Genomic DNA, 16,543 nt, shown 5'->3' on the forward strand with positions numbered 1-16,543 from the left:
TTGTTTTTATCATTGTGTCTCTGTTTTGTCATTTTCTGTCTCCTTTTTGTTGTTTTGTGTCTCATTTTTGTCACTTTGTGTCTTGGTTTTTCATAAAAAAAATGACTGGATATCACTAAAATGTCAACTAAATAACCGTCCGAATTTAATAACAACCAACTTCTAATTAGCTAAACAATAATAAAATGAGCTGATTCAAAAACTGTTTTGATTGTGTTCTTTTTATTAAGTTGAGATAATCATGACAGATTTTTTTTTTTTTTTGAAATATGTCAAATTTTATATGGAAAATAGCAAATTGTATCTGTGCCCGAGAAATCACTTTCAACTAAGATCCCCATTACAAAAACACCTCTCAAGGAAGTGTGTTAATTCTAGATCACATGACCTGCTCCACATGATGTCATTTCCTCCTGAAGAAAAGACTGGCCAGACTCCAAGGCTTTCTGAGTTAATATAGTTTAATATAGTCTGTCAGTCAAGTGTGGAACGGTTTTACTACAAAATCTTTATAAATAACTTTCAATTTCAATTTTACTCAATTGTATATATAATATTTTCAAAGAATCTTTGTCTAAAAATGCCATGTGGTGTTTGGTCAGAATAACAGAAATGTTGATTTTAGGCCTGAAAACAGCAAAAATGTCAACTATGATACACGACAAGTACGTTACAAAAAAGTCCCACAATTACGTATTGACCCTTTTACAGCTGGTCTGATGGATGAACGTTATATTTAACTGATTCTCTCCTTAACCTCAGCAAGCAGTTTCCATCATCCACGTTGATGTCACCTGCAGCAGTTTAAAATGTACCATAAATGTGTTTTTAAAGCGTTATAACTGTGTTTTATTCTCTGCAGTCAGATGTTCAGAGTTTACTGGACTGACTTTTCTTCATGATGTTCTGTTTCTGTGTCAGTGGACAAACGGCAGGACAGTCTGAGGACGTTTATCATTTTTATTCTTTCAGAAACATCAGCTTTAAATCATGAATGACTTCAGAAATGTGGTTTTGTGCTGCGTCAGATTAAAAGTCTGCAGAACAAACAAAGTGCTGCTTAACTCATATGAGCTCTTTATTTCTTTCTCTTTTACATGCATCAGGAACTTCCTGCCTGTTACAGATGCTGTTCGGCAACTGGCAGCTGATTGGACGAGGGCAGGGGACACATCGTAAAGGACCAATCAGCCTTTTCTGTTGAAGCGTCCTACTTTAAAACCATTTGAATCTCAGCTGAAGGAAGAAATCAGTCCTGCTGCTGAACAGCTGTCCACACAGTAAGGACCAGCTCTGCATCAGGATCGGGCCCTGGTCCTGGACTGGGCCCTGGATCTGGTCCTGGGTCTGGTTCTCCTGGTCCTACTGGTTCTCCTGGTTGGCGTACACTCCAGCCTCCCAGCGCAGAGCTCGCTGGTTTTTATGTCGAACAACTCGAGTTGATTCAACAACCTGAAACCAAAGACACAAGGAGATGAAGGAACGAGGAGACAAGAAGATTAGGAAACAAAGAGACAAAGAGACAAGAAGATGAGGAAATGAGGAAATGAACAGTTAAAGAAAGAAGAAGATGAGGAGACAAAGGGACAAGAACATGAGGAAACGAAGGGACAAAGAGACAAGAAAATAAGGAAACAAAGAGACAAAGAGACAAGAACATGAGGAAACGAAGAGACAAGAAAATGAGGAGACAAAGAGAGAAGAAAATTAGGAAACAAAGAGACAACGAGACAAGAAGATGAGACAAAGACACAAGAAGATTAGGAAGCAAAGAGACAAAGAGACAAGAACATGAGGAAACAAAAAGACAAGAAGATGAGGAAATGAAGGGACAAAGAGACAAGAAAATAAGTAGACAAAGAGACAAGAACATGAGGAAACGAAGAGAAGAAAATGAGGAGACAGAGACAAGAAGATGAAGAAACGAAGGGACAAAGAGACACAAAGATGGGGAGACAAAGAGACACAAAGGTGGGGAGACAAAGAGACACTGAAGCTGCTTCCTAAATATGAAACTGCTCCTTCAGATGTAGAACTGTTCCTAGAAGGACGTACCTCGTTGTTGACGTCGTCGACCGGCTGGATTCCTGCGTACTGAAACACACAAGTTAACAGGATGTTAATATAAACACGTCACCAGGATCAGATGTTCCACTGGGGTCCGTTTCACAAAGCAGGTTCCACAAACTCTGAGTGTAACCCTGAATTCTGAGTTGATCTACTCTGAGATAGGAAACTCTGAGTTTCCAGTTCCAGAACAACTGATTTAAGTTGGTTTAATCAACTCGGAGTAGTTTCACCCGGAGTTAAGCTTGTGCACCACAACTATAAAAAGCCAGTATCAATGGAGCCATGATTCGACGAGTCACCATGGCAACGGGGAAGCGGAGGGCTGCGTTTTTCACCCCACTTGAACTGGAAATCTTAATGCACTCATATGACGAGTTTGAACACATTTTTAGAAAGAAGTGCAGCACCTGCAGCTACAAAAGAGAGGGAGACGGTATGGGAGAACATTGCTGCCCGGGTCAATGCGTAAGTTTAAATCATAATAATATTACAGGGGGAAACTGTTTGAATGGTAGCCTATTAAGTTATTTCATTTAGGTGCAATCCTGCAGGGGAGAAGGGCATGTGGCAGCAGCTTAAGATGAAATATAAAAACACTCCCTGGGAAATCCTAGAAGAAATTAAAATGACTAATCCCAGTCTGAGGTTGCAGCACGTCATTAACAATATGATTTAAAATGAATTTAACAGATCTCTACATCATTCACCTGCAATCCTGTGGAACTCCTCCTTGATGACTCTGACAGGTTTATGTCCAGGGAAAACCACAAAGATGGTAAAAGTCGTTTCAGATCCAGACACACTTTTCTGACCGTCCTGCATACAGTTGTCTTACTGAAGTTCTCTGCATCTCTGACATTATATAAAAAAAACTTCCATTTGCAAAGAACCGCAGCACAACACACAATATCTGCTGGGATGTGAGAGCATGACTGTGGTTGGTAATGTTGTAAATGTAAGGACGGATGAGGTTGGATGTAGATTATGGACTGTGACGTGAAATGATACCGCTCAAAAAGATAATTGTCCGGAAATGCAAGAACATCTATGCGCGGTCTGAAAACGATCTCCCGACGAATATTTAATTCTCTGTGCAGTAATTCTGCTCCTTCATCCACTGGATCGTTAATAAAACGACGTCATTTTGACAGACAGCAGAACTAGACTTCGCCAAAACTCGCCTGATGACTGAATGAATGAATGAGGAAATCTAATAGCGTGTGGCTGAAAGAGGGTGGAGACAGAGAGAAACTCGAGGTTTACTGAGAAAAACCTGGTCCCAACCAGGTTAGGTTCATAGACTCTGTTACTATGGTAACTGACCGAGAGCTTCAGTTACCTCTCTCTAGGCTAGAGTTACCCGTCTTTCTCTGGTTTGAGTTACCTCCCTTTTTGAAATGGAAAACTCAGAGTTTCCCTCATTTCAGGGTTAACAGACTCAGAGTTTTCACTAAACCTGCTTTGTGAAACGGACCCCAGGAGGAACCCAAAACCAGCAGCAGAACCAACACCCACCGAGCTCTCCTCAAGCTTCAGTTTGGCTCGTCGCTCCTCGAAGTCCTGCAGCAGCGTCTCTGTCAGACCACGAACTGACGGCAAGCGAACCGCCGGTGAAGAGGAGGAGAAGGAGGAGGAGGAGGAGGAGGTCCAGGGCTGAGCGGTGACCAGGGAGATGGAGGACAGATGGCCGGATGGACGAGGAGAGGAAACACTGACAGGTTTGTCTGAAACACAGCAGGAAATACATCTGTGATGTCTCATCAGTTTGTATTTGAACACCAGGTGGCGCTGTTTCTGCTAGCAGACTTCTGTTAGCATCAGTTAGCATCTGTTTCCCAACAATGATACTGAGGTCAGTCAGAAGACCTCTGTTTGTCTTTAAACCAATCAGAATGCAGCAACAATGTTTGGTCCGTTGTGTTGATGGTCTGTTGTGTTGTCGGTCCGTTGTGTTGTCGGTCTGTTGTGTTGTCGGTCTGTTGTGTTGTCGGTCTGTTGTATTGTTGGCCTGTTGTCAGTCTGTTGTGTTTTCGGTCTGTGTAGTTGTCAGTTTGTTGTGTTGTCAGTCAGTTGTGTTATCCTCTGTTGTGTTGTCGGTTTGTTGTGTTGTCGGTCTGTGGTGTTGTCAGTTTGTTGTGTTGTCAGTCTGCTAAGTTCTGTTGTGTTGTTGGTCTGTTGTGTTGTCAGTTTGTTGTATTATCGTCTGTTGTGTTGTCGGTTTGTTGTGTTGTCGGTCTGTTGTGTTGTCGGTCTGTGGTGTTGTCAGTTTGTTGTGTTGTCAGTCTGCTAAGTTGTCTGTTGTGTTGTTGGTCTGTTGTGTTGTCAGTTGTGTTATCGTCTGTTGTGTTGTCGGTTTGCTGTGTTGTTGGTTTGTTGTGTTGTCGGTCTGTTGTGTTGTCGGTCTGTTGTGTTGTCAGTCTGTTGTGTTTTTGGTCTGTTTAGTTGTCAGTTTGTTGTGTTGTCAGTCAGTTGTGTTATCTTCTGTTGTGTTGTAGGTTTGCTGTGTTGTCGTCTGTGTTGTCGGTTTGCTGTGTTGTCGGTCTGTTGTGTTGTTGGTTTGTTGTGTTGTCAGTCTGTTGTGTTGTCGGTTTGTTGTGTTGTTGGTCTGTTGTGTTGTCGGTCTGTTGTGTTGTCGGTTTGTTGTGTTGTCAGTCTGTTGTGTTGTCGGTCTGTTGTGTTGTCGGGTTGTTGTGCTGTCGTCTGTTATGTAACAGTTGTGCTACAGCCTGTTACTGATTCACACAGTGGATGTTGCTGGACTTTGTTCTTTTGTGTGGCTGAGTTACTGATTGTGTGTCTGTCTGGTTTATATGTGACCAGCGGAGTTTATTCTTTTTCTGATGATTTCAGCTTACAGCCACACCACCCTGGGCAAGCCCGATCTCATCTCATGACTTTAGCATCTCAAGGTTCAGAAAACCTGCTGAGATTTAAAACCTGCTGAGATTTAAAAGCTGCTGCAGCATCTCGTCAGGTTTTATTGATTCTACGTGAAACTTCACCTGGTTTCTGGGTGTCGGTCCACTGATTTTATTTTCAAACTTTCCCTGTTTATGTCAACGAATTTCTCAGAAACAATCATGAGAAAACTTCCGTTCCGTTCATGGGACCTTGGACTCCTAAAGCTCTGTTGAAATAATCCTCATAGATGGGTTTTAGAAGTTTTCTCTGAGCTGCGGTTGAATCGGATCAGCAGTTACATACAGACTATCTGTCCATTTACATTTCCTAAGTTGAAGCAGTTCTTTTTCTTTGTTTAACTTTAAGACATTTGTAATAAAAATGTGCCAAGTGCTGCATGTGTCCAGGTGTCTCGATGAGGCATACCTGTGGTTAAAGGTGGGTAGAACTGACTGACGGCCGTTCTGGTCGCCTGTTCAACCAGAGGAGCCGGAGAGAATGTCGGCCGGTGCTCCTCCCTGGACTCCCTCAGCTCCTTCAGCTCCTGCTCCCGCCTCAGGGCCTCCTCGATCTCCTTCTCGATGAAGTCTGGGGCTCCTTGTCCTCTGGACTGCCGGCTGGTGGATTCCAGGTTCCCCCTCCAGAGCTGAGGGGTGGTCCAGGATGGAGGCAGTGTTGGGGAGGAGGAGGAGTTGGAGGAAGAAGAAAGATCTCGTTCTCGGCGGAAATGCCTTGAGTCCGTCTCAGTCAGAGAGGACAGATCCAGACTCGCTCGGCTGAACTCGGATTCTTCTGGGTGTCGATGAGGACAGCAAGGAGAGAGGAACACCGAGCTGTCGGTCCAATCATCGTCTTCTGGACCCGACTTCTTCCTCGTGTCTTCCAGCTTCTGCAGCGCATCTCGACTGTCTTCTGTCAGCTGAGGGTCCTCCTTTCTCTGGTTCTGCATCTCCCTCTGGAAGATGAAGCTCACTCGGCTCCTGTCTTTGGTTCTGGGCGTCAGCGGCAACTGTAAACGTTTGGTTGTGATCTCGATCATCTCCTGGCTGTTGCTGTGCTTCAGGCCTCGAGAGTGTCGCAGGTTCTGCTCACGTTCCTGAACTAACCGGATCTCCCTTTCAATCGGGGTTTCAGAGGCATCGCTGGACATGATGGTATTTCCGTCCAGGTCATTGTAGCTGCTGAACAGGCCTTTGCTGGTGATGATGTTGCTGCCCACCTCCAGCTGTTCCAGGTGGGAGTCCAGGTCATCAAACACGCTGTCCTGAGACTGTAGCACCGTCACACTCCTCTGTGGATATGTCTCTTCTTCTGCCGCTGCTTTAAATGTTGTTGAATTGTCGCCATCCTCCAGCCTCCCTGCTGGGAACACGTCAGGATGAGATGAGCTCAGGTGTGTCTTTGAGGACCTCAGTGGGTGGAGCAGCGCCATCAGCCGGTCCTGCTCCATTTTCAGGAACTGCTTTCGCACAGCGTTGAAGTTGATCTGCTCATTGTCGATGGTCCCGGGCTGAGCGTGTCGGGGCGGTTCTGCTCTGACAGGGCTGTAGCTCAAACTGAAGCCTTCGATGAGTTTGTCGGTAGATCGGTTCAGATCCAGACTCTCCAGTGATCTCTGCTGCTCCTTTAGAGCTGGGTTCTTCTTGGGTGCTTGGTTGCGGATGATCTCCTTACGGAGCTGCTTCTCCTCGTCCTCCCTGACTGCTGGGATGTTTGAATCAACTCTGTACAGCGAGTCACCGTTGGAGTCGGAGAACAGGCTCTCTGGCTTCCTGTTGCTGCTGTAGGTCTGTAGTTTGAATCCTCTCTCCTCCTTCAGCGTTGCCAAAGTCGCCTGCCGCTGCGTCGACACCATCCAGGCTTCGTTCAGCTCGGCCTCGGGACTGTCTGGATCGTCTACGAAGGAGTAAAACCCACAGTGCGAGCTGGAGCCGCTGCTGCTGGGGCTGCTGGGCTGCCACTCGTCGCTGGTGCTGCCTCCGTCCTGCGACATGGCGACCTGCCGGGCTTCAACCACCACATCCTTGGACTTCTCCTCCTGCAGTGAGGACACGACCACCGAGGACTGACGAGTCACAGAGATGCTGCTAAAATTCAGCTCATCCGGGTGGGGGGCGGGGCCAGCGATGGTGCGCAGGTCTGAGGGTTGCAGCAGCGGAGAGAGAGGCTTCAACACCCACTTCCTGGGAAAACTGTCCATGGCTGCAGGGGGCGCTGTGGAGGTGATGGGGGGCACTGTGGAGCTGACGGGGGGCGCTGTGGAGGTGACGGGGGCCGCTGTGGAGGCAACGGGGGCCGCTGTGGAGGCGACACTGGGCACTGTGGAGCTGAAAGTGGGCGCTGTGGAGCTGCTAGAGGGCGCTGTGGAGCCGACAGGGGCCGCTGTGGAGCTAACAGAGGGCGGAGGCTCTGAGAGTTGGAGATGATGAACGGAGGTCAAAGTCTGGGAACTCCGGAGAGTCAAAGCATCCCGGCGGTCGCCTGCCGAGAGTCTCTGAAGGGACAGGAATGGGAGGTTACCATGGCAGCGACAAGAATAAGACATTACCATGGCAACAACAGGGAGGACAGGTTACTATTACAGCAACAGAGAAGGGAACACAGTTACTATGGAAACTACAGAGACGTCTGCACCAAATCATAGAGTACCAACTGGAAACAGGAGAGATTGGTTTCCATGGCAACATGCCGGTTACAATGGCTTTCTGTGTTCTATAGAGGAAAGTTTTGTTGTTTTATTAATCACTAATAAATTGGTCTCCATTGAATGTGACTGCAAAGCATCGTGGGAACTGGAGTCCACCTGGGAGCAGCTCTGAGCTTTTATGATTTGGAGGGAATAAATCTGCATTCCGGGAAATGTGAGGAATGTCAATAAAGTTTATTAGAACGGATCGACTGGTGATAACATGATTTACATCATTGCTCATAAAAGAGATGGAGCTGATTTTGACGGCAGCAGGCTGGACTCTGCACTTATTACCTGTAATAATTCAGTTCAAATCAAAAGCAGCGTTCAGGGTCTGAGACTTTTGGACTGCTGGAAAGTTTCATGTTCCTCAGATTCAGTTCCGCAGATAAATCTCAGGATCATAAAATGATAACAAGCAGGTCGAAGGTTCAACCCCAAAGAGTCATAAACTTCAGGTAGAGTGTGATCAGATAAACGGATTATAAAGCTGCTCTGAGCAGAAACAAGCTGCCGAAGAAACCAGAAATATGAATATAACTCACCATGAATAATGTTCTGAACAGGTCAAAAGTTTGGACACACCATCTCATTTCATGCTTTTTCTTTCTTTTCATGACTATTTACAGTGTAGATTCTCACAATGTGAATAATTTGACAAGATTTAACAAATTTCGAGTCATCTTGTACCATTTTTAATATGTTTTGGGAAATTTTGAGTAGCTTTGAACAGGTTTTGAGTCATTTTGGACTAATTTCAACTTGTTTTATGAGTTATTTTACACATATTTTGAGTCATTACTGGCAATTTTTAATTCAAACTGAATCACTTTGAACAAACTCAGAGTTTCTTGGGATTTGTTCAGGATTATCTGGGACTTCTTTTGAGTCGTTTGGGACCAGATTTAACTAATTTTGGACCATTTTGAACATGTTTTGAGACCAGATTTAACAAATTTTCGACCATTTTTAACATGTTTTGAGAAGTTTTAAGTAGTTTTGAGCAGGTTTCAAGTCCATCCATCCATCTATTCATCCATCATCTATACACCGCTTAATCCTCACTCGGGTCGCGGGGGGGGTTGGAGTCTATCCCAGCTGACTCAGGTGAAGGCAGGGGACACCCTAGACAGGTCACCAGTCTGTCACAGGGCTACATACAGAGACAAACAATCACTCTCACATTCACACCTACGGGCAATTTAGAATCATCAATTAACCTCAGCATATTTTTTGGACTGTGGGAGGAAGCCGGAGTACCCGGAGAAAACCCACGCATGCACAGGGAGAACATGCAAACTCCATGCAGAAAGATCCCGGGAAAGCCGGGACGCGAACCAGGGATCTTCTAGCTGCAAGGCGAAAGTGCTAACCACTACGCCACTGTGCAGCCCCAGGTTTCAAGTCATTGTGGACAAATATTTACTCATAATGGATAAAGTTTGAGTCAGTTTGGATGATTTTTGAGTCATTTAGGACACATTTCCAGTCATTGAACACAAGCTTCAATTCATTATTAAAAATTTTCAAGTTATTACTCCAATTAAAGTAGTTTTGGGAAAGTTTCAACTTGTTTTACAAGTTATTTTAGACATATTTTGAGTCATTATTGGCAATTTTTAATTCATTTGGACAAATTCAATCATTGTGAACAAATTTTGAGTTTTTTTGGGGGTTATTTGGGACGTCTTTTGGGTCATCTACGACAAGCATTAACAAATTTTTGGACATATTTTGAGTCATTTTTTAAATCTGGGACTTCTTTTGAGTCGTTCAGGAGCAGATTTAACAAATTTTGGACCATTTTTACCATGTTTTGAGAAGCTTTAAGTAGTTTTGAACAGGTTTCAAGTCATTGTGGACAAATATTTACTCATAATGGATAAAGTTTGAGTCAGTTTGGATGATTTTTGAGTCATTTATTTATTTATTTATTTGTTTATTTAATATGGACAATGCAATTAACATAGCTTCAATACAGTTCATGAATCCGATGTGTTGCATGTACAGTTTTAGCTACAACTAATTCTCAACTCCTGTCCCTAGTTGGGCTTTTAAAACAACCAAAACATACAAGATCACAATCCTTTAAAAGTACAATATACGAAAAACCTGAACAAATACAACCATAACTTACAAAATTAAGTTAAAAATCCTCACAAATCTGTAAAACAAAAGCAAGAAGGAAAAGAAAAAGTAAAATGTTACAAATCAATCCAAATTAACTATTTAAACTACAACACTTTAAAAATGAGTACAGCTCTGGTTTGCTTTAAGCCATGCCTTAACTTTTTTTGTGAAGGTTTTAATATTAGTTATTGATTTTATTTCAGTTGGTAAAATGTTTCAAAGTTTGCAACCTTTGATTGAAAAAGCAGACTGTCCAAAAGTGGTTCTGCGGCATTGAATCCTGCAGTTTCCTTCCACTGTGCTTCTCGTTACTCTATTATTGTTCTTTGAATATATTGATGAAGAGGTTCAGGTGCAAGGTTATTGATACATTTGAATACTAATTTAAGAGAACACAAGTGTACAAAACTGTCAAAACTCATAAGATTGTATTTTTTTTGTATATTGCAATGATGCCACCGGTAGGTTTTTTTATCCATTATTTTTAGAGCCTGGTTGTATAATGAAGAAATTGTCCTTACTGTAGAAGGTGAAGCTTGAGCCCATACTGTTTAGGACACATTTCGATTATTTTAGACAGATTTTGAGTCATTATTGGCAATTTTTAATTAGTTTGGACAAATTCAATCATTTCAAACAAATTTAGATTTTTTTGGGACTTGTTCAGGGTTATCTGGGACTTCTTTTGGGTCATTGGCAACAAGATTTAACAAATTTTGGACATATTTTGAATCATCTTGTACCATTTTTAACACATTTTAAGAAATTTTGAGTCGCTTTGAACAGGTTTTGAGTCATTTTGGACTAATTTCAACTTTTTTTTACGAGTTATTTTGGACATATTGTCAAGTTTTAATTCAAATCGAATCATTTGACGAATCTGAAATATAATGTGTTCTGACTTATTTCACACTTTTTTGTTTCCTGCATAATTCCATCTGTGTTCATTCATGGTTTTGATGCCTTCAGTGAGAATCTACAATGAAAATTGTCATGAAGATAAAGAAGAGCCATTAAAGGAGAAGGTGTGTCCGAACAAAGAGACACGAGTCAGTCTCAGAGAGAAAATAATCCCGAAATCTGAGATGAGAAATGTTCAGGATGCTGCATCTGGCTGGATTAAAGGAAACCAAAGTCTGGAGGTTCTGGTTCTACTTGCGTTGCAGATGTTTGATCAAACCAACAACACGACTTTCAATCATTTCTCTGCTCAAACACAAAGCAGCTGCTGCAAACTGCTTTAAGACGGCTGCATTCAGAGAGAAGACAGCGTTAGCCGAGCGTTAGCAGAGCGTTAGCAGAGTGTTAGCATCAGTGTGGCAGTGGGAGATAAGCTGCCACTCCTGCAGACGGACGGCTGCTGTCAGCTGATAAAATGTTTAAGAAGCTGTTTACATCAACAGACAGACAGGTGGAGGTTTTAAAACGTTCTGCTCAGCGTTTAAAGAACATTTACTTCAACAGAGGCTCAGAGTCACTCTGATGGGACGACATTCATTCATTCAGGAACGTAAAGGTCAACAGAAATAAGAAACCAGGATGAATAAAATGTTAAAAAGCAAAGTTAGAATAAAAAAAACATTAACTAGAGCATTAAACATTTTTAAAAATCTGAGATATGAAAGTTCTGAACATGAGCGATTAAAGTTCAGCAGCATATAAATTATTTTATATTATACTCTGAATTAAATCAAGACGTTTCTGTCAAAAAGTGAAGCAGAAAATAAACAAACTGCAGGAACTCAACAGTTTAAACCTCAACATCTGTTACCATGGAAACAACACATGACATCACCTCAGACGGACCAGCTAATCCTCAGGAAAGTAACTAAGTACATTTACTCTGGTACTGTGCTTCAGCAAGCATTTGAAGAACTAAAACGTAGTTTTTGTCCTTCTACTCTTCTTCATCTGACACAGAAATACTGAACCTGGTACTCCATTACTTTTTACAGTACTTTTACCTCAGTAAAGGATCTGTGTACTTCTTGTAAAAAGTAATCGAGCAGAGCTGTTAGAACAATGTCATGAAGTTCAGGCCGCAGAATAAATATTAAATTTAAAAATCATTAAAATAATTTAGGGATTTCTAGAAACATTTAAAGTTTGAAACATTATTTTGATGTTAATAATTCTGCATCGCTTTCATCTGCGTTAGTTGATGTAAAACTGAATTTAAGTTGATAAAACTTTGAGACTGTCTTAATATCTTCACTTTTCTTCACCTTTAGATCAGGACTCTTTGATGTAATCAGATGTTTATTCACGTCTTTGATTACAGATGGAAAGTTCATTCAGTTTGTTGGTTGAACAGAATCTCATTCAAAGTTCTCTGAACACAGAAAGACTCAAACTCTTAATTATTGTTGTAGTACAGTAAAAGAAACTGTTATTTTCTGTGTAAATCAGTTGGAGTGATTGATAATCAAAAACAGAGATTAGCTGGTTTCACCTGTGGATTAAAATGCTGAAGCTTTTCTTACCTCCGATCACTTTTTTGTCAGCAGCTCAAACTGAACCCAATGACTGATGCGACAAAGGTCATGGTCAGAGGCCACGCCCACGACAACACGTCACGCCTACACGCAGCACAATATGGGTAGGCCACGCCCATCCGCAACGCCATTTGGGATATACCACGCCCACACACACACACACACACACACACACACACACACACACACACACACACACACACACACACACACACACACAACTGTCTAGATAGGCCACGCCCACACAGACAGCGCCGTTGAATAGGCCACGCCCACACAGACACTCCTCAATGTGAGTTTCAGTCTAAAGTCTGAATCAGGTTTGTCTTTAGGTTCAAACTGCTTCATTAATCTCAAGCTGAAATAACCAAAGTTTAAAAATAATTGTAAAAAAAAAAAGATTAATACATAAAAGTAAAATGATCACTGGAACTTTAGTTGAGATTAATTTTAGTAATAACATTTTCAGGTCTCAGCATTAATATTTATTATTATTAATAATAATAATAATAATAATAATAATAATAATAATAATAATAATAATAATAATAATAATAATAATAATTAATTCATATTCAGGTAAAGTTGTATTTTATATAATTTTTGTACGGTTTTCATCCTTTATATTTACATTACTGAGGTAAATTCATGCCATAAATAAACACCAAAATTAAAAATTTATATCAATTAACAATCTTCTTTTTCTGCTAGAAACATTTTTGTTAACAGCTCTAGTTTGAATGTATAAATAACTGTAACCTGAATAATAAAAATAATAAAGATTCAAATCAGACACTGAGCATTTTAGCATGTTCTTTCAGGTGTCTTGTTATTATTTTCATTATTATTATCATTGCTATTATTATTATTATCGTTATTATTATTGCTATTATTATTATCATTATTAACATTATTATTATCATTAACAATTATTATTATTATTATTATTATTGTCATTATTATTATTATTAGTGGTAGCAGTAGTAGTAGTAGTAGTAGTACTAGTACTAGTAGTAGCAGTAGTAGTAATAGTAGTAGTAGTAGTAGCAGTAGTAGCAGTAGCAGTAGTAGTAGTAGTAGTAGTAGTAGCAGTAGTAGTAATAGTAGTAGCAGTAGTAGCAGTAGAAGCAGTAGTAGTACTAATAGTAGCAGTAGTAGCAGTAGTAGTAATAGTAGTAGCACTAGTAGTAGCAGTAGTAGCAGTAGTAGTACTAATAGTAGCAGTAGTAGCAGTAGTAGTACTAATAGTAGCAGTAGTAGCAGTAGTAGTAATAGTAGTAGCACTAGTAGCAGTAGTAGTAGCAGTAGTAGCAGTAGTAGTAGTACTAGTAGTAGTACTAGTAGTAGTATTTGAAGACTGACAGAGGAACCTCCTGTGCTGCTGCTGCCCCCTGCTGGACAAACACCACAGCAGCCTGTTGGTGTGTTTACTGTTTGTGTTTGTTTGTGTTTGTTGTTCCACATTCAGAAAACTATATTTGTCCCCAGGGAGCCAATGAAAACCAGGGGGGCAATTAATTGTTTGCAGTTGTTTGTTGTTTGTGTCTCACCTTGCTCTCCTGGTCCAGACTGTGACACAGAACCTGCCACGGCGCCGTGTACCTGAACATCCTCACCTGGACCCCACTGGTTCCTACTGGTTCTGGTCTGGTGATGATGGTGATGATGTCAGTCAGACTGACAGCCAGCAGGAACCAATCAGCATCAGCCCTGAGACAGACAGACCGGTCAGAGTATTGGTCAGAGTATTGGTCAGAGTATTGGTCAGAGTACTGATCAGAGTACTGATCAGAGTATTGGTCAGAGTATTGATCAGAGTACTGATCAGAGTACTGATCAGAGTATTGGTCAGAGTATTGATCAGAGTATTGATCAGAGTACTGATCAGAGTACTGATCGGGCTGAACTGAGACGAATGTTCAGTGATGTGATGAGTTTTCAGTTTGTGACGATATTTTTAGAAATTGTTGAAATTGTGTATCTGGGACTTCTTTTGAGTCATTTGGGAGCAAATTTAACTAATTTTGGACCATTTTTAACATCTTGTGAGAAGTTTTGAGTAGTTTTGAGCAGGTTTCAAGTCATTGTGGACAAATATTTACTCATAATGGATAAAGTTTTGGTCAGTTTGGATGATTTTTGAGTCATTTAGGGCACATTTCCAGTCACTGAACACAAGCTTCAATTCACTGTGGAGAAATTTCAACTCATTTGTTACAATTAAAATAGTTTTGGATAAATTTCAACTTGTTTTACAAGTTATTTTAGACAGATTTTGAGTCATTACTATCAATTTTTAATTTGTTTGGAAAAATTCAATCATTTCAAACAAATTTTGAGCTTTTTGGGACTTGTTAAGGGTTATGTGGAACTTCTTTCGGGTCATCTGCGACAACATTTAACAAATGCTGGACATATATTCAGTCATCTTGAACCATTTTTAACATGTTTTGGTAAATTTTGAGTAGCTTTGAACAGGTTTCAAGTCATTTTGGACTAATTTCAACTTGTTTTATGAGTTATACTGGACATATTTTGAGTCATTATTGGCAATTTTTAATTCAAACTGAATCATTTGAAGAATCTTATTTCATACTTTTTTGTTTCCTGCATAATTCCATCTGTGTTCATTCATGGCTTTGATGCCTTCAGTTACAATCTACAATGAAAATAGTCATGAAGATAGGGAAAATGAGAAAGTGTGTCCAAAATTATGACTGGTAGTGTGTGTGTGTGTATATATATATATATATATATATATATGTATATATATATATATATATATATATATATATATATATATATATATATATATATATATATATATATATATATATATATATATATATATATATATATATATATATTTATATATATTTATATATATATTTATATATATATATATGTATACATATTTTTTTTTCTAAAAAATGTTACCGATACTTTTAGAAAATGTTGACATCAGAATTTATTTGATTCATTTCTTTCATTTTTATTTGTTTTTGCTGCTTCTTTTTATTTTTCATTTTTAATATTTCGGCTAAATGAGACTGAAACTAATTTAATCTGAATGAGAAGCTTAAGAAATTAGATTTAAAAAAATTGTAAAAGTTCAAACATCAGATTCATCACACAAAAACAAACAAGCAACCAAACAAATAAACAAAAAATGGAGTTCGGCTGAAAAATGTCCTGCTGTTTGTTTGTTGACAGAAAACAACGTAAACAAACATGTGACATCATCAGAGGCAGGTTTGAGGTCATCGAGGAGACTTCAGGTTTAGCTCTGGTTTGTCAGGACTGAGGTGATTTGTTTGTTCATTGCCATGGTAACTGATGCTGGACACCTGAGCGGCGGTGGAGCAGGTGATTCCAGGTGAGAGATCATAGAGTTAGGAAGCTCCGCCTACTGACCAATCAGCTCCTGCCATTACTTCCATTCTGAGATTAAAATCCTTCATTTGTAAAATATGTCGCCTGTGATTGGTCATCTGTTGCCCCGCCTCCTTCATGTGAGCGTGCTCAGAACACGGATACCAGCAGAAATCCAGGATTAGCTGAACCTGCTTCAGATATTTCTTTGTTTACTGTCGTTTTGTGTCTTGTTTCTGTGTTTTGCGTCTCATTTTTGTAATTTTCTATTTCGTTTTTGCTGTTTTTGTGTCTTGTTTTTGTCATTTTATGTCTTGCTTTTGTTTTTTTGTATCTTTTTTGTCATTTTCTGTCCTGTTTTTGTCTTTTGTGTTCCAATTTGTTGTTTTCTGTCTTGTTTTTGTCTTGTGTCTCGTTTTTTTCATTTTCTGTTTTGTTTCTGTCGTTTTGTGTCTTGTTTTTGTCATTTCATGTCTTATTCTTGTCTTTTTCTGTCTACTTATTGTCATTTTCTGCTTCGTTTCTGTCTTTTGATTGTTCACTGCTGATGTGCGTAAACAAAACTGTCGCCCAGGTGCTGGAAGAGGGCGGGGCCAGTGTTGTTTACATCAACAAATGAGTTTTTAAAAGAACAACTGATCAGAGACAAACACAGGTACGTGATGCCATGATGATGTCACACAGGTGAGAGTAAACAAAGATAAACAGACTCACCGAACAGCAGGTTCACCTCGACCAGCTGATGGAGGACTGACCACACCGTCGCTGTCCCAGGGTGTGTGTGTGTGTGTGTGAGAGTGTGTGTGTGTGTGGTTGGTTATTGTGTGAGTGTTTGTGTTGGTCAGCAGCATTCCTGACAAATTCCGCTGCTCAGCAACACACACAC

At 40.4% G+C, this 16,543-nt stretch overlaps 1 protein-coding gene across 1 annotated transcript; it reads right to left on the reverse strand.

Moving 5' to 3' along the window:
• Positions 1-946: 946 nt before the first annotated feature.
• misp (mitotic spindle positioning) lies at positions 947-16,508 on the reverse strand. The gene is made up of 6 exons (XM_035945415.2): positions 16,372-16,508; positions 13,836-13,995; positions 5,398-7,465; positions 3,586-3,794; positions 2,056-2,094; positions 947-1,452 (listed from the first exon to the last, which is right to left on the reverse strand). The coding sequence occupies exons 1-6, from the start codon at positions 16,506-16,508 to the stop codon at positions 1,363-1,365; spliced, it is 2,703 nt and encodes a 900-aa protein (XP_035801308.2). The 3' UTR covers positions 947-1,362.
• Between the last annotated feature and the right edge of the window lie 35 nt (positions 16,509-16,543).

Source organism: Amphiprion ocellaris, chromosome 2, assembly GCF_022539595.1.
Source record: "Amphiprion ocellaris isolate individual 3 ecotype Okinawa chromosome 2, ASM2253959v1, whole genome shotgun sequence".
In the NCBI taxonomy this organism is placed as follows: domain Eukaryota; kingdom Metazoa; phylum Chordata; class Actinopteri; family Pomacentridae; genus Amphiprion; species Amphiprion ocellaris.